General features: G+C 40.2%; 1 protein-coding gene across 1 annotated transcript; it reads left to right on the top strand.

Annotated features, from left to right (window-relative positions):
• The first annotated feature begins 401 nt into the window (after positions 1-401).
• On the top strand, positions 402-19,457 carry GCS1 (mannosyl-oligosaccharide glucosidase). Its single transcript, XM_053775244.2, has 5 exons — positions 402-524; positions 9,427-9,693; positions 13,467-13,624; positions 16,536-16,713; positions 17,442-19,457. Exons 2-5 carry the CDS (start codon positions 9,427-9,429, stop codon positions 19,314-19,316), a joined length of 2,478 nt encoding a protein of 825 aa, XP_053631219.2. The 5' UTR covers positions 402-524; the 3' UTR covers positions 19,317-19,457.
• The last annotated feature ends 2,030 nt before the right edge of the window (positions 19,458-21,487 follow it).

The raw sequence follows: 21,487 nt of genomic DNA, 5'->3' as shown, positions 1-21,487 counted from the left end.
AAACCTGCTTGCTGCTAGGTGAACATGGACAACAGGTGTAAGGTGACTAACACCCAGAAACCTGCTTACTGCTAGGTGAACATGGACAACAGGTGTAAGGTGACTAACACCCAGAAACCTGCTTACTGCTAGGTGAACATGGACAACAGGTGTAAGGTGACTAACACCCAGAAACCATGGACAACAGGTGTCTTAACGGAACACTGCCTGATGTTTCACCCGTCCTGGAGATCGAACTACGGACCTCAATGTTTGAGCTGAGTGTGCTACCAACCCAGCCACGGGACACCTATGTTTCCATGTACAATAATTGTGTTCCTGTACCTAAATAAACTTACTTATATTACAGTATATTACTTTATATTATTTAATATTAACATTAAATAAGGGTACGGCTCAGGCTGTGGTGGCCCTTAATAAGACTAACAATAATTCCTGTCTCAGTTTTCAGCTTTTATTATAAACACGTATGACCCATTGGGGTTTAGCGCGTCCCAGTGAAGATAATCTTGATTATCAAGAGGGTAAGTTGATGACAGGTGTGTCAGTAAAGGTGATTATCAAGAGGGTAGGTTGATATATGGTTATTAAAGTGATTACAGATGTTAGTGTCTTGATGCCGGTGAAGGACTCAATAATAATAATAATAATAATAATAATAATAATAATAATAATAATAATTGGGGCTATCCAGGGGCATGAGAGGTTTGATACAAGGAAGGGAAGGTTAGCACCGGTTCCTTGGATCAAGAGCCCCTTCTCCACCCTTCAGAGGGTGGTGAGGGGCTCTTGATCCAATGAATGGGAATCGTCCTTTCCTCACAAGTTGTATGACTTACGGGTTTAGCACTTTACAGTGTCAGTTCAGTGTCTCAGTCTATCATAACGGGTGTCTACCATGGGAAAAAATCTGTGACTCGTAGGTTACGTCTAAAGGCCTATGGTGGAGCACAGTAGTAGGCCTATGGTGGAGCACAGTAGTAGGCCTATGGTGGAGCACAGTAGTAGGCCTATAGTGGAGCACAGTAGTAGGATTATAGTGGAGCACAGTAGTAGTCTTATGGTGGAGCACAGTAGTAGTCTTATGGTGGAGCACAGTAGTAGTCTTATGGTGGTGCACAGTAGTAGTCTTATGGTGGAGCACAGTAGTAGTCTTATGGTGGAGCACTGTAGTAGTCTTATGGTGGAGCACAGTAGTAGTCTTATGGTGGAGCACAGTAGTAGTCTTATGGTGGAGCACAGTAGTAGTATTATGGTGGAGCACAGTAGTAGTCTTATGGTGGAGCACTGTAGTAGTCTTATGGTGGAGCACAGTAGTAGTCTTATGGTGGAGCACAGTAGTAGTCTTATGGTGGAGCACAGTAGTAGTCTTATGGTGGAGCACAGTAGTAGTCTTATGGTGAAGCACAGTAGTAGTCTTATGGTGGAGCACAGTAGTAGTCTTATGGTGGAGCACAGTAGTAGTCTTATGGTGGAGCACAGTAGTAGTCTTATGTTGGAGCACAGTAGTAGTCTTATGGTGGAGCACAGTAGTAGTCTTATGGTGGAGCACAGTAGTAGTCTTATGGGGAAGCACAGTAGTAGTCTTACGGTGGAGCACAGTAATAGTCTTATGGTGGAGCACAGTAGTAGTCTTATGGTGGAGCACAGTAGTAGTCTTATGGTGGAGCACAGTAGTAGGCTTATGGTGGAGCACAGTAGTAGTCTTATGGTGGAGCACAGTAGTAGTCTTATGGTGGAGCACACTAGTAGTCTTATGTTGGAGCACAGTAGTAGTCTTATGGTGGAGCACAGTAGTAGGCTTATGGTGGAGCACAGTAGTAGGCTTATGGTGGAGCACTGTAGTAGTCTTATTGTGGAGCACAGTAGTAGTCTTATGGTGGAGCACAGTAGTAGTCTTATGGTGGAGCACAGTAGTAGTCTTATGGTGGAGCACAGTAGTAGGCTTATGGTGGAGCACAGTAGGAGGCTTATGGTGGAGCACTGTAGTAGTCTTATGGTGGAGCACAGTAGTAGTCTTATGGTGGAGCACAGTAGTAGTCTTATGGTGGAGCACAGTAGTCTTATGGTGGAGCACAGTAGTAGTCTTATGGTGGAGCACAGTAGTAGTCTTATGGTGGAGCACAGTAGTAGTCTTATGGTGGAGCACAGTAGGAGGATTATGGTGGAGCACTGTAGTAGTCTTATGGTGGAGCACAGTAGTAGTCTTATGGTGGAGCACAGTAGTAGTCTTATGGTGGAGCACAGTAGTAGTCTTATGGTGGAGCACAGTAGCAGTCTTACGGTGGAGCACTGTAGTAGTCTTATGGTGGAGCACAGTAGTAGTCTTATGGTGGTGCACAGTAGTAGTCTTATGGTGGAGCACAGTAGTAGGCTTATGGTGGAGCACAGTAGGAGGCTTATGGTGGAGCACTGTAGTAGTCTTATGGTGGATCACAGTAGTAGTCTTATGGTGGAGCACAGTAGTAGTCTTATGGTGGAGCACAGTAGTCTTATGGAGCACAGTAGTAGTCTTATGGTGGAGCACAGTAGTAGTCTTATGGTGGAGCACAGTAGTAGTCTTATGGTGGAGCACAGTAGCACTCTTACGGTGGAGCACTGTAGTAGTCTTAGGGTGGAGCACAGTAGTAGGCTTATGGTGGAGCACAGTAGTAGTCTTATGGTGGAGCACAGTAGTAGTCTTATGGTGGAGCACAGTAGTAGTCTTATGGTGGAGCACTGTAGTAGTCTTATGGTGGAGCACAGTAGCAGGCTTATGGTGGAGCACAGTAGTAGTCTTATGGTGGAGCACAGTAGTAGTCTTATGGTGGAGCACAGTAGTAGTCTTATGGTGGAGCACAGTAGTAGTCTTATGGTGGAGCACAGTAGTAGTCTTATGGTGGAGCACAGTAGTAGTCTTATGGTGGAGCACAGTAGTAGTCTTATGGTGGAGCACAGTAGTAGTCTTATGGTGGAGCACAGTAGTAGTCTTATGGTGGAGCACAGTAGTAGTCTTATGGTGGAGCACAGTAGTAGGCTATGGTGGAGCACAGTATTAGGCTTATGGTGGAGCACTGTAGTATTATGGTGGAGCACAGTAGTAGTCTTATGGTGGAGCACAGTAGTAGTCTTATGGTGGAGTACAGTAGTATTATGGTGGAGCACAGTAGTAGTCTTATGGTGGAGCAGAGTAGTATTATGGTGGAGCACAGTAGTAATCTTATGGTGGAGCACAGTAGTAGTCTTATGGTGGAGCACAGTAGTAGTCTTATGGTGGAGCACAGTAGTATTATGGTGGAGCACAGTAGTAGTCTTATGGTGGAGCACTGTAGTAGTCTTATGGTGGAGCACAGTAGTAGTCTTATGGTGGAGCACTGTAGTATTATGGTGGAGCACAGTAGTAGTCTTATGGTGGAGCACAGTAGTAGTCTTATGGTGGAGTACAGTAGTATTATGGTGGAGCACAGTAGTAGTCTTATGGTGGAGCTTACAGTAGTAGTCTTATAGTGTAGTAGTCACAGTAGTAGGCTTATGGTGGAGCAGAGTAGTATTATGGTGGAGCACAGTAGTAGTCTTATGGTGGAGCACAGTAGTAGTCTTATGGTGGAGCACAGTAGTATTATGGTGGAGCACAGTAGTAGTCTTATGGTGGAGCACAGTAGTAGTCTTATGGTGGAGCACAGTAGTATTATGGTGGAGCACAGTAGTAGTCTTATGGTGGAGCACAGTAGTAGTCTTATGGTGGAGCACAGTAGTAGTCTTATGGTGGAGCACAGTAGTAGGCTATGGTGGAGCACAGTATTAGGCTTATGGTGGAGCACTGTAGTAGTCTTATTGTGGAGCACAGTAGTAGTCTTATGGTGGAGCACTGTAGTAGGCTATGGTGGAGCACAGTATTAGGCTTATGGTGGAGCACTGTAGTAGTCTTATTGTGGAGCACAGTAGTAGTCTTATGGTGGAGCACTGTAGTAGTCTTATGGTGGAGCACAGTAGTAGTCTTATGGTAGAGCACTGTAGTAGGCTTATGGTGGAGCACAGTATTAGTCTTATGGTGGAGCACAGTAGTAGTCTTATGGTGGAGCACAGTAGTAGGCTTGTGGTGGAGCACAGTAGTAGGCTTATGGTGGAGCACAGTAGTAGTCTTATGGTGGAGCACAGTAGTAGGCTTATGGTGGAGCACAGTAGTAGGCTTATGGTGGAGTGCAGTAGTAGTCTTATGGTGGAGCACAGTAGTAGTCTTATGGTGGAGCACTGTAGTAGTCTTATGGTGGAGCACAGTAGTAGTCTTATGGTGGAGCACAGTAGTAGTCTTATGGTGGAGCACAGTAGTAGTCTTATGGTGGAGCACAGTAGTAGTCTTATGGTGGAGCACAGTAGTACGCTTATGGTGGAGTGCAGTAGTAGTCTTATGGTGGAGCACAGTAGTAGTCTTATGGTGGAGCACAGTAGTAATCTTATGGTGGAGCACAGTAGTCTTATGGTGGAGCACAGTAGTAGTCTTATGGTGGAGCACAGTAGTAGTCTTACGGTGGAGCACAGTAGTAGTCTTATGGTGGAGCACAGTAGTAGTCTTATGGTGGAGCACAGTAGTAGTCTTATGGTGGAGCACAGTAGTAGGCTTATGGTGGAGCACAGTAGTAGGCTTATGGTGGAGTGCAGTAGTAGTCTTATGGTGGAGCACAGTAGTAGTCTTATGGTGGAGCACAGTAGTAGGCTTATGGTGGAGCACAGTAGTAGTCTTATGGTGGAGCACAGTAGTAGGGTTATGGTGGAGCACAGTAGTAGTCATAAGAACATAAGAAAGGAGGAACACTGCAGGAGGCCTGTTGGCCCATACTAGGCAGGTCCTTTACAATTCATCCCACTAACAAAACATTTGCCCAACCCAATTTTCAGTGCCACCCAAGAAATAAGCTCTGATGTGAATGTCCCACTCAAATCCAACCCCTCCCACTCATGTACTTATCCAACCTAAATTTGAAACTACCCAAAGTCCCAGCCTCAATAACCCAACTAGGTAGATGGTTCCACTCATCTACTACCCTATTTCCAAACCAATACTTTCCTATGTCCTTTCTAAATCTAAACTTATCTAATTTAAATCCATTACTGCGGGTTCTCTCTTGGAGAGAGATCCTCAAGACCTTATTAATATCCCCTTTATTAATACCTATCTTCCACTTATACACTTCGATCAGGTCTCCCCTCATTCTTCGTCTAACAAGTGAATGTAACTCAAGAGTCTTCAATCTTTCTTCATAAGGAAGATTTCTAATGCTATGTATTAATTTAGTCATCCTACGTTGAATGTTTTCTAACGAATTTATGTCCATTCTGTAATATGGAGACCAGAACTGAGCTGCATAATCTAGGTGAGGCCTTACTAATGATGTATAAAGCTGCAGTATGACCTCTGGACTTCTGTTGCTTACACTTCTTGATATAAATCCCAGTAATCTATTTGCCTTATTATGTACGCTTAGGCATTGCTGTCTTGGTTTAAGGTTGCTGCTCACCATAACTCCCAAGTCCTTTTCGCAATCTGTATGGCTAAGTTCTACATCATTTAACTTATAAGTACAGTGGACCCCCGCATAACGATTACCTCCAAATGCGACCAATTATGTAATTGTATTTATGTAAGTGCGTTTGTACGTGTATGTTTGGGGGTCTGAAAGGAATAATCTACTTCACAATATTCCTTATGGGAATAAATTCGGTCAGTACTGGCACCTGAACATACTTATGGAGTGAAAAAATATCGTTAACCGGGGGTCCACTGTACTAGGGTTATGGGCACTCCCAAGCTTCAGAACCTTGCATTTATCTACATTGAACTGCATCTGCCACTTTTCTGACCAAGAATAGAGTTTGTTTAAATCCTCCTGAAGTTCCATAACATCTACGTTTGAATCAATTATCCTACCTATCTTTGTGTCATCGGCGAATTTGCTCATATCACTAGTAATTCCCTCATCAAGATCATTGATATGTATTATAAACAACAACGGGCCCAAGACTGATCCCTGTGGAACGCCACTTGTTACAGATCCCCACTCGGATTTAACCCCATTTATGGACACTCTGCTTCCTGTCAGTGAGCCATGACTCGATCCACGAGAGCACTTTTCCCCCAATGCCATGAGCTGCCACTTTCTTTAACAGTCTATGGTGCGGAACTCTATCAAAAGCCTTATTAAAATCTAAGTAAATATTATCAAATTCTTTATCATGGTCAACAGCCTCAAAAGCTTTACTGAAGAAAGTTAATAAATTAGTTAGACAAGACCGGCCTCTTGTGAATCCATGCTAAGTATCATTAATCAAGCTATGCTTATCGAGATGGCTTCTTATAATCTCAGCTATAATTGACTCTAGTAATTTGCCTACAATTGAGGTCAGGTTTATTGGGCGGTAATTTGACGGTAACGACTTGTCCCCTGTTTTAAAAATAGGAATTACATTAGCCATCTTCCACATATCAGACACTACACCTGTTTGAAGAGATAAATTAAAAATATTAGTTAATGGTTCACAGAGTTCCATTTTGCATTCCTTAAGAACCCTTGAAAAAACCTCATCAGGACCCGGCGACTTATTTAGCTTCAGTCTGTCTATCTGCTTCACAACCATTTCACTAGTGACTGTGATGTTACATAATTTATCTTCTTCTAGCCCACTATAAAAATTAATTACTGGAATATTGTTAGTGTCTTCCTGTGTAAAAACTGAGAGAAAATAATTATTAAAAATCGAGCACATTTCATTCTCTTTGTCAGTAAGGTGCCCATAGTTAAAGGTGCCCATAGTCTTATGGTGGAGCACAGTAGTAGGCTTATGGTGGAGCACAGTAGCAGTCTTATGGTGGAGCACAGTAGTAGGCTTATGGTGGAGCACAGTAGTAGCCTTATGGTGGAGCACAGTAGTAGGCTTATGGTGGAGCACAGTAGTAGTCTTATGGTGGAGCACAGTAGTAGGCTTATGGTGGAGCACAGTAGTAGGCTTATGGTGGAGCACAGTAGTAGTCTTATGGTGGAGCACAGTAGTAGGCTTATGGTGGAGCACAACAGTAGTCTTATGGTGAAGCACAGTAGTAGGCTTATGGTGGAGCACAGTAGTAGTCTTATGGTGGAGCACAGTAGTAGGCTTATGGTGGAGCACAGTAGCAGTCTTATGGTGGAGCACAGTAGTAGGCTTATGGTGGAGCACAGTAGTAGTCTTATGGTGGAGCACAGTATTAGGCTTGTGGTGGAGCACAGTAGTAGTCTTATGGTGGAGCACAGTAGTAGTCTTATGGTGGAGCACAGTAGTAGTCTTATGGTGGAGCACAGTAGTAGGCTTATGGTGGAGCACAGTAGTAGTCTTATGGTGGAGCACAGTAGTAGGCTTATGGTGGAGCACAGTAGTAGTCTTATGGTGGAGCACAGTAGTAGGCTTATGGTGGAGCACAGTAGTAGTCTTATGGTGGAGCACAGTAGTAGTCTTATGGTGGTGCACAGTAGTAGGCTTATGGTGGAGCACAGTAGTAGTCTTATGGTGGAGCACAGTAGTATTATGGTGGAGCACAGTAGTAGGCTTATGGTGGAGCACAGTAGTAGTCTTATGGTGGAGCACAGTAGTAGTCTTATGGTGGAGCACAGTAGTAGGCTTATGGTGGAGCACAGTAGTAGTCTTATGGTGAAGCACAGTAGTAGTCTTATGGTGGAGCACAGTAGTCTTATGGTGGAGCACAGTAGTAGGCTTATGGTGGAGCACAGTAGTAGGCTTATGGTGGAGCACAGTAGGAGGCTTATGGTGGAGCACAGTAGCAGTCTTATGGTGGAGCACAGTAGTAGGCTTATGGTGGAGCACAGTAGTAGTCTTATGGTGGAGCACAGTAGTAGTCTTATGGTGGAGCACTGTAGTAGGCTTATGGTGGAGCACAGTAGTAGGCTTATGGTGGAGCAAAGTAGTAGTCTTGTGGTGGAGCACAGTAGTAGGCTTATGGTGGAGCACAGTAGTAGTCTTATGGTGGAGCACAGTAGTAGGCTTATGGTGGAGCACAGTAGTCTTATGGTGGAGCACAGTAGTAGTCTTATGGTGGAGCACTGTAGTAGGCTTATGATGGAGCACAGTAGTAGTCTTATGGTGGAGCACTGTAGTAGGCTTATGGTGGAGCACAGTAGTAGTCTTATGGTGGAGCACTGTAGTAGGCTTATGGTGGAGCACAGTAGTAGGCTTATGGTGGAGCACAGTAGTAGGCTTATGGTGGAGCACAGTAGTAGTCTTATGGTGGAGCACTGTAGTAGGCTTATGGTGGAGCACAGTAGTAGTCTTATGGTGGAGCACAGTAGTAGTCTTATGGTGGAGCACTGTAGTAGGCTTATGGTGGAGCACAGTATTAGTCTTACAGTGGAGCACAGTAGTAGTCTTATGGTGGAGCACAGTAGTAGGCTTATGGTGGAGCACAGTAGTAGGCTTATGGTGGAGCACAGTAGTAGGCTTATGGTGGAGCACAGTAGTAGGCTTATGGAGGAGCACAGTAGTAGGTCTATGGTGGAGCACTAGTAGGCCTTTAGTGGAGCATTGTAGTAGGCCTGTGGTGGACCACTGTAGTAGGCCTATGGTGGAGCACTAGTAGGCGTATGGTGGAGCACTCGCCTAATTGTGGCTGCAGGGGTCGAGGCACACTGTAGCAGGCCTGTGGTTAAACACTGTAGTAGGTCTGTGGTGGAGCACTGTAGTAGGCCTATGGTGGAACACTGTAGTAGGCCTACAGGCCCCTGCTAGGTAGGCCTTGTAATGGTTTAGAAAGACATGTAAGCAAACACTATGACATATTAGAAAATGTTTCGGTTCTGGGACCTTGGTAACTTCTAACATACAGAGGTAGAAAGACATTATATATAGGAGGAGAGTGAGCTGTGAGTCACGCGTTTTCTTATAAATGTCATAGTATTTCCTTACGTGTCTTTCTAAACCAACCTGTTGGTATTTATTACCAAGGTTTATACCAGGCCTTGTAATAATATTGGTAGAATTACCGTGTTATAGGCAGGTCTTCTCATATTCAAACATTTTTGCTCATATATTGGCCCAAACTATTTTTTAAATCTCCACAAGCTGTTAGCTTCAATAACTCTTCCCAACAAACTTTCAGTAAATTTATTTAGGCACAGATACACTTAAGTACAATTACATTATCATATACATAGTGCAAATTACCCTCCAGGATAACCCAAAAATGTCAAGGCAAAGTGACTTATTTCCATTGGGGTCCTTTAATATTTTTTTTTTTTAATTTCTTAGTAATGTCTCGCAATTTCAAAACTTTCATTATGCAAATAAGCATATTCTTTGAGTGATGTCACAGTATATTTTAAGCATATTCTTTGAGTGATGTCACAGTATAGTTTAAGCATATTCTTTGAGCAATGTCACTATATCTTGTGCAATTTGTTTTTTTAGATGGCAAGACCACGACGAACCAAGATGTCCTCTGGGCAGTTAGCCTCTAGTGAACATAGTCTTGCTGTGCTTGATGATGCTCGAGCGTTGTGTCGATCTGAACGCTCCAGCAGAGACAGAAAACAAAAGCAGAGGTCTGGTAACCATGGATGGTGTCCTGCGTTGCTCTATATGATTTTTGCCGCAGTTGTTGTAATGGCTGTTGCTTACTTTTTATATGTTGGATATATGGAAACTAGAATTAATACTCCACTGTCAGCTCCTAAGGTAAGGAAATTTCAGACTGTAGTCTTACAATTATTTTTTAATTCTAGTTGGCACTTGCATGCTTATTTACAGTTTTTTTTTTCTGTCAGTATTTGATGCTGTAACTGCACGGATATTACTGTGCATTTGCTTATAGTGTACCGTACCTTTACCCCTTCAATGGGCAGCTGACTTTTCATGGGGAGGAGGATAGCTCTGTAAATGCCATTTACATTAACTGGAAATCTCTATGTCAGGGAGGCCAAGACTGTAGTGACTGCTTTTAGAAATGTACTTCTGCTCTGCACAGTGACTTCCACTGATAAATATTGTATTCACAGTGTCCCAACACATTTGCAGAAGGGATGAGGTTCCTGGACTTCCCATGAAACTAGAAACCATTGATACTGTAAAAAAAATGATGTCACTGGAGCAATTTTTTCAGATTTGGTTTCATTCTATGATTTCCCTCAAGGTAGGTTCTTTGATTCTGGTGAAGGGCTCTTGATCCTAGGAAGTAGATTTGTACTCCCCTTCCTTGGACTGAGTCTGTATAACCCCTATGAGTTTAGCACTTCCCCATGAATGGAATAATAATCATAATTTTGTATTTCAGAAATCTTATTTCTAATAATTCATGTCATTCTACCTTAGCTAACATGGATATTCAAAAGACCACAAAAAAAAAAAAAAAAAAAGAGATTTAGGTGTGGGACACCCGTTCAGCCAGTAAAATGTTGGATACTGTTCATTGATTACTTGTTAATAAAAGTGTTGGATAATTGAAAATTGTGAATACGGAAGCTTGTATGTTTGTTCTGATGACTGTATATTATAAGTTTTGCCTCCACAGTCTGAATTTTGTGAAAGACAGTTTGTGGCATTTCTTCAAATTCTATGGTATCTGTGTGAATTAAAAGAAAATCTTAATAAATATTATGTGATACAGTTGTTTATAAAATTGGTCAGGTTTACTCAAATTTCAACAAAAATATGCAGTTCTTGCCAATTTATTGAAGGGCAAATACAAAGGCTTGCTTCATTGCAACAATCTTCCATTAAAGGTTTCAAAACTGCATTCTCCCTGCTTTTCAGAAATATCTAAAGCTTTAGAAATTGCTATTTGAAGCCATCTCTTAGGATAGGAATGAATGGTAAAGTAATAGAGGGAGACAGTCCAGCCACTGCCCACCCCTATACTTTTGTCACCTTTCCTTCTGCATCTCACACTCAACCACAGTAGTGAGGAAGTTGTGAGCATGTGTAAAGAATACAGTGGTACCTCGGTATACGTCCTTAATCCGTTCCAGGACCTTGGACTTATACCAAACAGGACGTATACCGAATGAATTTTCCTATAAGAAATACTATAGGGAAAACGATTAATCCGTTCCAATGAAAACAAATCCTATTGTTATTGGCATATTATACATTGATGGGGTTGTATAAATGTTTAAACACTGCTTGATATTAAAATATGTAATTTAAACACTGCTTAATACTAAAATATATTCATAAATACAAAAGAATTAGATGAAATAAATGCAAATTTAACCTCAATTTACTGAAAAGAGTCGAGTGCCTACTAGGATAGTGCTGAGAAGGGAGGAGGAGGAGGAGGAAATGTTATTGTTTGGAAGGAGAGTCCCCTTCTATTTTCTGCCTTTTTCCCTATTTAGACCTGGATGAAGCTCACCAGGTTTGATTTTTACTAAAAATCTGTCCAAAGAACTTTGCTTCTTCCTTCTTCTCAGGATGTTTCGGAAATGCGACATTCTCTGGCCATTCCAGACAATGCTATTATGGCTTGTTTGGGCTTTGTTGGGGTGGTACTTCTGTGCAAAGTTTTTGACGTTCATCTATTTGGCAGAGACTTCCTTGATTAATGAAGTAGGGGCTCATTCCTGCCTTGTTTTCAAAAGATCGGCATGCATCAGTTTTGCCTTTTTGCAAATCGTTGCCTTTGATACGCTATTGCCAGCACACTGTTTTTCTGTTATCTAGATCAAAAGCAGTTTTTCAACATACTCTAATGTCCATGATCTTTGTTTGGTAATCGATTTCACCCCCTTTGCCACGTTAGCTGATTTAATAACATCTTTGTTTTTTTGCAGTCATAGATACCATTGTTCTCATCATACGGTATGCAGCAGCCAAGTCCCAGATACGCATGCCACCTTCATACTTTTCAACAATCTCTTTTTTCGCCTCCATGGTGATCCTAACCATTTTCTTCGTTGCTTGGCTCTTCTCATTAACTTTCTTAGAACTCATGGTTAATGAATTTATTAAAAATTTATACAAAAAACAAAATTACGTGAAAATTCAGAGAGAGTTACAGCGTGGGTTGTTCACTGAATGGTAGGAACAGGCGTACTGACGCTAGTGGGCAGTTGTGGCCTTGTCTTGAAAGAGAGGTAAACAAGGGTAGTGCACCGTGTCGTGACTCATTTTGACCCATACAAATTCTAGCACGCGAGTCATATTCCAAACTAAGGTCGTATACCAAGCAAAAATTTTCACGTCCAAACAGGACGTATACCAAGTTGGACTAATGCCAAAGCGGACGTATACCAAGGTAACACTGTATTGTAATTACCTATTTGTAGCTACCATACATGATATACAACCTCTCCTCACTTAATGATGGGATTTCATTCCTAAGAGCAGGTTGGTAAGTGAATTGGTCATTAAGCGAGGAGCGTACTATACCGGTAGTGGGTTTGTGTCAACTATCTTTAGATATTTTTTTAATGTCACCTTTGCACCATTTATAACAGTTCTGGTATACTATTTTTAAATGTTTATACAGCCTCTCCTCACTTAACGACATACTCGTTTACCAATGCCTCGGACCTATGACAGGCTCTTTGATCAGTATTTATACCTAAATAATGTATATTAGAGCTGATTTCCTCTATTCTGTTTATAACAATATATAGTACACTACTGTATAAACATTTAAAAGTATACTAAAAATGTTATAAATGGTGCAACGGAGACATTAAAACAATATCAAAGATGGCTGACATAAATCCATCACCATTATATGTAGTATGCTCCTCACTTAGTGATGAATTCGTTTACCGACATGGTCTTAGGAATGGAACTCTGTCGTTAAGTGAGAAGAGGCTGTATGATGAATTTACGTAAGATTAGTTTTGTTGTTGCATGCACCACACTTAATGTCTATGCATAATATAATACTGTACATATGATTGTTATGTAACATATCAGGTGGTTCTTCTTCCCGAAATAGCCAAAATGTTGATCATGAGATTTAAAAAAATTTATATGATAGAGACTAAACATACTCAAATTTGTGATCATCACATTGCAGTTATCTTAAAATAACCAATTTTGTTTCTGAACTAGGGAAAAAGTTGAATTTTGTTGGTTACTTCAATTATTTTTTTTTTTTTGAGCATTAAAGTCATAAGTTGGTGCACTTGTGTTTTGTGCAGTATATTCTAAGTACTGTATTTGATTAGCAAAGATGGAGTTATGGTTAGTTAGTTTAGTTAGTTTAATATGTTTATTATGCACCCCATACCCATCCTGTGGGCGGTAGTCAAAAGATTACAGAGGTACATAATTGGTCCAGGGACTGGACTCCAAAGTTTTGATAGCTGAAAGATTTGATAGCTGGAAGATAGTTTTAATTAGTGACTTTTATATTGCCATATTTAATATATCTGCTAGTATTGATTGTCTGCAGTCTGTAGCTAGTGTCATCATTGCATTGCAATGATTTTTTTTTTTTTTTCAAAATTTGATTTGGAATTTCCTTGTAGGTGGTGACCAAAACTGGACTTGCTGTCCCAGAAAGGTACTGGGGTACTTATCGACCTGGGGTATATTTTGGCACTCGCACACGACATCCTACTTCAGTTGTCACAGGTCTGATGTGGTTTGTTCCCGGACATTTCCAGAATAATATGCTGGCTCTTAGGTATGGTAACGTTCCTTAATAATTGTCATGCCTAATATTTTTCCTTTTTGCATCAGATTAAACAAGATACTCATAAGATATATAAATAAATTTCAAGTAGCCTTATGTTAAGCATAAATTTTAGTGGAAAAAATAAGCACAGTGCACTGCAGGACAAACAGGTATACTCTTTTCACATCTTGTTGTGCAGACCACTAAAAATCCACTCTTAAGTTAATGCTGCCTTCAAGGTGGGATTCCTTGATGCTGGCAAAGAGCTTTTGATCCAAAGAATTGAGTTACCTTCATGTTTTATCAAACCTGATTACCTCCTGTTCTCTAGGCTCTGTATGACCCTTATAGGTTCAGGGCTTCCCTGTGAATATAATAATAATAATAATAATAATAATAATAATAATAATTTATCAAGGATGAGGTTAATCATAGAATTGATGAGGGAAAAAAGGTGAGTGGTGCGTTGAGGTATATGTGGAGTCAAAAAACGTTATCTATGGAGGCAAAGAAGGGAATGTATGAAAGTATAGTAGTATCAACACAATTATATGGGTGTGATGCTTGGGTGGTAAATGCAGCAGCGAGGAGATGGTTGGAGGCAGTGATGTCCTGTCTAAGGGCAATGTGTGGTGTAAATATTATGCAGAAAATTCGAAGTGTGGAAATTAGGAAAAGGTGTGGAGTTAATAAAAGTATTAGTCAGAGGGCAGAAGAGGGGTTGTTGAGGTGGTTTGGTCATTTAGAGAGAATGGATCAAAGTAGAATGACATGGAAAGCATATAAATCTATAGGGGAAGGAAGGCAAGGTAAGGGTCGTCCTCGAAAGGGTTGGAGAGAGGGGGTAAAGGAGGTTTTGTGTGCGAGGGGCTTGGACTTCCAGCAAGCATGCGTGAGCGTGTTAAATAGGAGTGAATGGAGAAGAATGGTACTTGGGACTTGACGATCTGTTGGAGTGTGAGCAGAGTAATATTTAATGAAGGGATTCAGGGAAACCGGTTATTTTCATATAGTCGGACTTGAGTCCTGGAAATGGGAAGTACAATGCCTGCACTTTAAAGGAGGGGTTTGGAGGGATATGTTGTGTATCTTTATATGTGTATGCTTCTAAACTGTTGTATTCTGAGCACCTGTGCAAAAACAGTGATAATGTGTGAGTGTGGTGAAAGTGTTGAATGATGATGAAAGCATTTTCTTTTTGGGGATTTTCTTTCTTTTTTGGGTCACCCTGCCTCAGTGGGAGATGGCCAACTTGTTGAAAAAAAAAAAAAATAATAATAATAATAATAAAATTACTGCATCATATATTTTGAGAAAGTGCCCCTTTTCAAAATACTTAATTTAAATACTTAGATGTTTATAGTAAATGTTGGAACAAGTATAAACTCTCATAGTAATATATACAGCCTCTCCTCACTTAATGAGAGAGTTCCGTTCCTAAGATGAAGTCAGTAAACAAATTCGTCAATAAGCAAGGAGCATACTATAATGGTGGTGGGTTTGTGTCAACCATCTTTGATATTGTTATGTTACCATTGCACCATTTGTAACACTTTTAGTATATTTTATATGTTTATACAGTAGTGTACTGTATATTGTAATAAACAGAATAGAGGAAATGACCTTTAACCCTTTCAGGGTCCGTCCCGTAGATCTACGGCTTTACGTTCAGGGTCCAAACCGTAGATCTACGTCATGAGCTCAGCTCACTCTGATAAACTGTGAGTGGTAAATTTGGGCCTAGATATGAGAGAATACATCTATGTGGTATGTGTGCACCACATAAAACAAATCCTGCAGCACACTGTGTATAATGAGAAAAAAAACTGAGACCATGGTTTTCGATTAAAACAGCGACTTTGCAGTGTTTTTTCCTATGTTTTTTATAGTTGTATTTGTGATTTCTTGGTCTCATTTGATAGTATGGAAGATATATTACAGAAATAGATATAATTTTGATTGGTTTTAGCACTGGAAATGGCTTGAAACTGAGCTCAAAGTGGCAGAAATGTTAAATTTTTACCGATGTTCAAGAGTAAACAAACGACCTCACACGTCTAATACACGCCAGCTGGTGGGTCTAATATACATTCACAAATGTGGTGATGATATTTATACAATTATTACAATATTGCATAACAGTAAATCTTCTATTTTTTGGTGTGAATAAAAATTCATTATGTGAGTAAAATATCAAAATGGAATTTATTTGTAAAGCCTCAAAACATAACTAATGAACAGAGGAAATATTAGTTTAGTGCCAGGAATACCTACATTGTTTATTCTGGACCCTATTTTGAAATTGGAATATTTTGAACTTTGTGTTAAATTGGCCAAATTACCAATTTCCAGTCACTTTATTTTGTAGTTGAAACAGTTGACTTGGCAATTTCTTGTGCTCAATCGATAGAATAGAAGTGATACTAGTGAAATAGCTAAGAATTTAGTCGACTGGAATAATGTAATTGGCTTAAAATGGAAGTCAATTCGGCAAAATCGCCAATTCGTAAATATCGCTGACACATCAAAATTCACGAGAGCATAATTTCGTCAATTTTCCATCAAATTTTGTACTTTTTGTTTTATTACATTCACAAAAAGATTCTCTACCATTTCATAAGAAAAAATAGCAATTTTTTTTTTTGAAAATTCTTGGACACTGGGGCACCACTTCAGATTTTGGCCTTGGACCCTGAAAGGGTTAATATGTACATTATTTAGGTATGCATACTGGTCAGAGCCCATCGTAAGTCCGAGTTGTCAGTAAACGAGCATACGTCGCTAAGTGAGGAGAGGCTGTATATGCATATGTCATGGGCTTTCTTAACTACAAATGGGTAAAGAAAATACAATTGTGAGTACTGTATGGGGACCTGCAGTGTTTCTCTGGTATTTTTGTAATTCATTCATAATTTTACAGACACTGGTGTGATCAAGGTGATGATCTGTCTAAGTATGGCTGGCAGGTTCACGATGGCCGCAACATTGGTATACAGACCATTACAGACAAACATGTAATTCTGCAAACAAATTTTGTTAAAAGAGCCGGTGGTCAGCATGGAGGAGACTGGTCAGCAAGGATTAATGTCTTTCCTAAGGTAATTATTTTTATATAGGGTAAGCGCTTGACCTGTAGGGATCATACAGCACATATTTTAGTCCAAGGAAAGGGAGGATAAATCTAATTACTTGGATCAAGAACCTCTCACCATCCCTAAGGTCAACATCGATTATTTGTGAATGTGTTTCGTTAGCCGGACTTGCGTCTTGGAGGTGGAAAGTACAGTGGAGTGGAGATATGTTGCATTTTTTGAAATGGAGTGTCGGAAAGACAGCGATGGAGTGAGTGATGATGAAAGCATTTCCTCTTTTTCGGGTCACCCTGCCTCAGTGGGAAACAGCTGATGTGTTAATCAAAAAAAAAAGTATTTCTTTCACTGGTATTCACTGAAGACTGAAATTTGAGGGATTATGCCATACATTGTACATGTTGATGGCTCCTCTTGAAATGTTTAAGTATTAGTGTAGCTTTATACAATAAAAGATTTAAGAGAAGGAGGGAATTCCTTACTGGTAGTGAAGAACTCTGAACCCAGGGAATTGGAACTAGCCTCTCCTTCCTTGGATCAAATCTGATGACCTTTCATTCCTTAGGCATTGCATGACCCTCCTGAGAGCTTTTCAAAATGTGTAAAATAAATATCACCTAATTTTGTAATATGCATATTGTGAATATAGTTTTTTGTTTTCTTCATGAATATAATACTGTAATAAGTTATTTTCTGGATATACTTGATCCATTTTATATGATGTAATTATTTTTCAGAACAAAAAACAAGAGGGTGGAGAGGCATCTCTTCTGTACTATGTAGCACTGGATCCAGACGATGAAGAGTCAATGTTACAACCAATGGTTGGAACCAGTCACTCCTTGGGTTCCCTCAGAGGCATCTCCGACTCTGTTGGAGGCTTCCGACTGCATGTTCTTAATACTTCAGGGATCATAATTCACCACCATTTACTCAGTACTAAGCATTTAGGACTTCACATGCTGAAAGAAACAGTGTACAAAGGTTTGAGAGTCTTCCAGGGTAAGAGTGAAAAAGACAAATACATTGGCCTTGCAGGAGAGATGTTCAGTCACGAGGATGCTGACCGACAACCTGACTTAGTCGTGTACCAAGTTACTGGAAAGGTGCCGTTTGAAATTGAAGTAGTGTATGAGAGTGACAGTGTAACCAGAAGGCCAGGAATGCTCATGGGTGAGGCCTTAACTCAGGAATTAAATAAATATAAGGAAAAATTCTATGGCAATTTTGAATCAAAGTTTTCCATGGAAGCTAAAGGATTTAATACTGAAGAAATTAATTTTGCCAGAGCTGCTTTGAGTAACATGATTGGAGGTATTGGTTATTTTTATGGTGTTTCAAAGGTACTTGGTGAATATAATAGTGATCCCGTACCATATTGGAAGGCTCCACTCTACACAGCAGTACCATCACGCAGTTTTTTTCCCCGAGGCTTCCTGTGGGATGAAGGCTTTCACAATCTACTTATATCCAAGTGGGACAGAGAAATCTCTCAAGATATTTTAGCACACTGGTTTGATTTAATGAACTGGGATGGGTGGATACCTCGAGAGCAGATCCTGGGTGTGGAGGCTCGTGCCAGAGTCCCTGAGGAGTTTGTTGTTCAGCTTGGTAAAAATGCTAATCCACCTACTCTTCTCCTCACACTTCACTCAATGATGGCTGGCTTCAAGCAGGAATTATCAGACGATGATTATGAGTATCTTGGTCATCTTTGGCCACGGCTCAGAGCATGGTACAACTGGTTTAACACAACCCAGTTGGGGGATTTTCCAGGCACATATAGATGGCATGGCAGAGATCCAAGAGCAGTGAGAGAGCTCAATCCCAAAACTCTGACATCTGGACTTGATGACTATCCCCGGGCATCTCACCCTACAGCGGATGAGCGCCACCTGGACCTTAGATGCTGGATGACTTTAGCTTCAGGACTTATGGCAGATATTGCTAGACTTATAGAAAAGGATCCCAGCAGGTTTGCTGAAGCATATAAGTATTTATCGGACAACACTGTTCTGGATTCTCTACATTGGTCTTATGCAGCAAATGGCTACATGGACTATGGTCTTCATACAGATGACTTGGAATTGAAACGACTAACACCCAATTCTGAAATGAAACGTATTGTTCATACAGCTCCGAAGTTGAAATTCATAGACTCGTTTGGATATGTGACCTTCTTCCCTCTCTTTCTTCAGATTATAGATCCCTACTCTGCAAAACTTGGGAAAGTTCTTGATGACCTCCGGCGACCAGATCTCCTTTGGACTCCTTATGGGCTTCGCTCCTTGGCAAAAAATTCACCTTTATATAATAAGCGAAACACTGAGCATGATCCACCTTATTGGCGGGGGGCCATATGGATCAATATGAATTTCTTGGCTGTACAAGCTTTGCATTATTATAGCAACATTGATGGACCTCACAGAGAGCTGGCAACGGAGATATACACAAGTCTTCGACAGAATGTTATTAATAATGTTATGAAAGAATACAAAAGAACAGGATATTTATGGGAGCATTATAATGATAAAAATGGACGAGGAGAGGGATGTCGACCATTTACTGGCTGGACTGCTCTTGTGGTACTAATGATGGGTGAAACTTTTTAAACTTTTATTGTCAATTAGATTACTTCTGTGCTTAGTTTGGACACTAAAGTATGTCGTTAAAATATATAAAAAAATATATATATATCCTAGGTAGTGGGTTGGTAGACAGCAACCGCCCAGGGAGGTACTACCGTCCTGCCAAGTGAGTGTAAAACGAAAGCCTGTAATTGTTTTACATGATGGTAGGATTGCTGGTGTCTTTTTTTCTGTCTCATAAACATGTAAGATTTCAGGTACATCTTGATACTTCTACTGACACTTAGGTCACACTACACATACATGTACAAACATATATGTACACACCCATCTTGGTTTTCTTCTATTTTCTTTCTAGTTCTTGTTTATTTCCTCTTATCTCCATGGGGAAGTGGAACAGAATTCTTCCTCCGTAAGCTGTGCGTGTTGTAAGAGGCGACTAAAATGCCGGGAGCAAGGGGCTAGTAACCCCTTCTCCTGTATATATTACTAAATGTAAAAGGAGAAACTTTCATTTTTTCTTTCGGGCCACCCCGCCTCGGTGGGATATGGCCGGTTTGTTGAAAGAAAGAAAGAAAGGTATACTATTTATTTACTTTATATTTTGAAGATACTCTTCATGCAAATTTATAATGTACAGTATATGCACACTCAAAAAATAATATTACATAGTTATACACCTACCATCCGACTTACGACCTGCTCGACTTACGACCGCTCGACTTACGACCGTGTTTTTTATGCCAAATTTCTGGGAAATAAACAACTATTTGTGTTGTACACAGTGTTTATCCTAGACCTTACAGTATAAAATACAGTACTAACAGCATAAAAAGTAAAGTAAAACATGAAATACCAAAATAAAACAATAAAATAAAGTCATTACAAAGATGTTTTGTTGATATTCAGTAGTAAAGTTCGACCTACGACCATTTCGACTTACGACCGGTTTCTCGGAACCGAACTCGGTCGCAAGTCGGATGGTAGGTGTATTATCTTAATATTTTCAACAACTGAAAATTTAGGCTGGTCTTTAAAAAAATTATAGCTTAGATCTGTATAATTTTCCTACAAAAATTGAAATTTGATCTTCAGGAAATATAAACATATTTACTTATATGAAAAACTGTGCATTAACTTCCTGATTTGTTTACTTAGTACTGTGTGGTATTTCAGATTATATTTTGAGAATCATTTGTCTTTCTTGCGTAGATGAATCTTTGTGTGACCTACTGTGGCATACACATTAACATACCGACCTGACATCACTTTACCCTCCCCCCGGAGTATACCTGGAGGGGGTTTCGGGGGTCAATGCCTCCGCTGCCCAGTCCACGACCAGGCCGGGCTCCAGGAGTAGAAAGACTTGGAATTTAACTAATGTATAAAGGTAGAGGCCTAGACCCAGTCCTAGAATTTGATCAGTCAGTCTTGGTGCTAACAATATGCAGTCCATTGTAAGCACCACACCCTGGCTGATCAGGAATTGTCTAGATGCACTTGTTAAGTTCCCTATTGAAAAGAAAAACCTGTTGGGCCATATTATGCAAAGTTTTTCTGAACAGGCTACATGTTGGTTATAAATGATTTTTATAACATTGCTACTGTATGGTTATTCAACACAAATTGTAAAATTATCATTGCCACTATAACCACAACCTTCATCATGTACTTAGTTATAACATGTAATTATTGCATTCACTACCTTCAGTATTAGCGTCTATATGCTAATGAATGTTTATAACCTAGCAAGTTTATGAAGTGGAATACTATATTATCAAAGTGGAAAGTACTACAAGGAAACTGAACTGTTTTCATACAATCATCAGATGTGACACCCATAGACCTTAATAATTATTATTATCATGATGATAGCAAAAGTGTTGAATGATGAAAGTTCTTTCTTTTTGGGTTTTTCTTTCTTTTAGGGTCACCCTGCCTCGGTGGGAAGTGGCTGATGTGTTGAAAAAAAAATAATCATAACTAAGCACTAAACCCATAAGGTTCATGCAACACTGCTATAGACATTAATAATGGAGAGTCATTTTTAGATAGACACAAGGAATTTGGGCTACCTTATCTTTCCTTGACCCAGATTTGATTACCTTCCATTTCTCATTCATTGGGAAGTGTTAACCCCATATGAGTTTAGCACTTCCCAGTGAATGCACTGGGAAGTGCATTTTGAATAAGCT

Source organism: Cherax quadricarinatus, chromosome 11, assembly GCF_038502225.1.
Source record: "Cherax quadricarinatus isolate ZL_2023a chromosome 11, ASM3850222v1, whole genome shotgun sequence".
Taxonomy (NCBI): Eukaryota; Metazoa; Arthropoda; class Malacostraca; order Decapoda; family Parastacidae; genus Cherax; species Cherax quadricarinatus.
Note: the sequence above shows the minus strand (reverse complement) of the source record. Positions and strands in the feature narration are given on the sequence as shown.

Coding starts and splice junctions, on each gene's coding strand:
- GCS1 (XM_053775244.2), top strand. CDS start 9,427: ATGGCAAGACCACGACGAACCAAGATGTCCTCTGGGCAGTTAGCCTCT. Junction 9,694..13,466: donor CTCCACTGTCAGCTCCTAAG/GTAAGGAAATTT, acceptor ATTTCCTTGTAG/GTGGTGACCAAAACTGGACT. Junction 16,714..17,441: donor GGATTAATGTCTTTCCTAAG/GTAATTATTTTT, acceptor ATTATTTTTCAG/AACAAAAAACAAGAGGGTGG.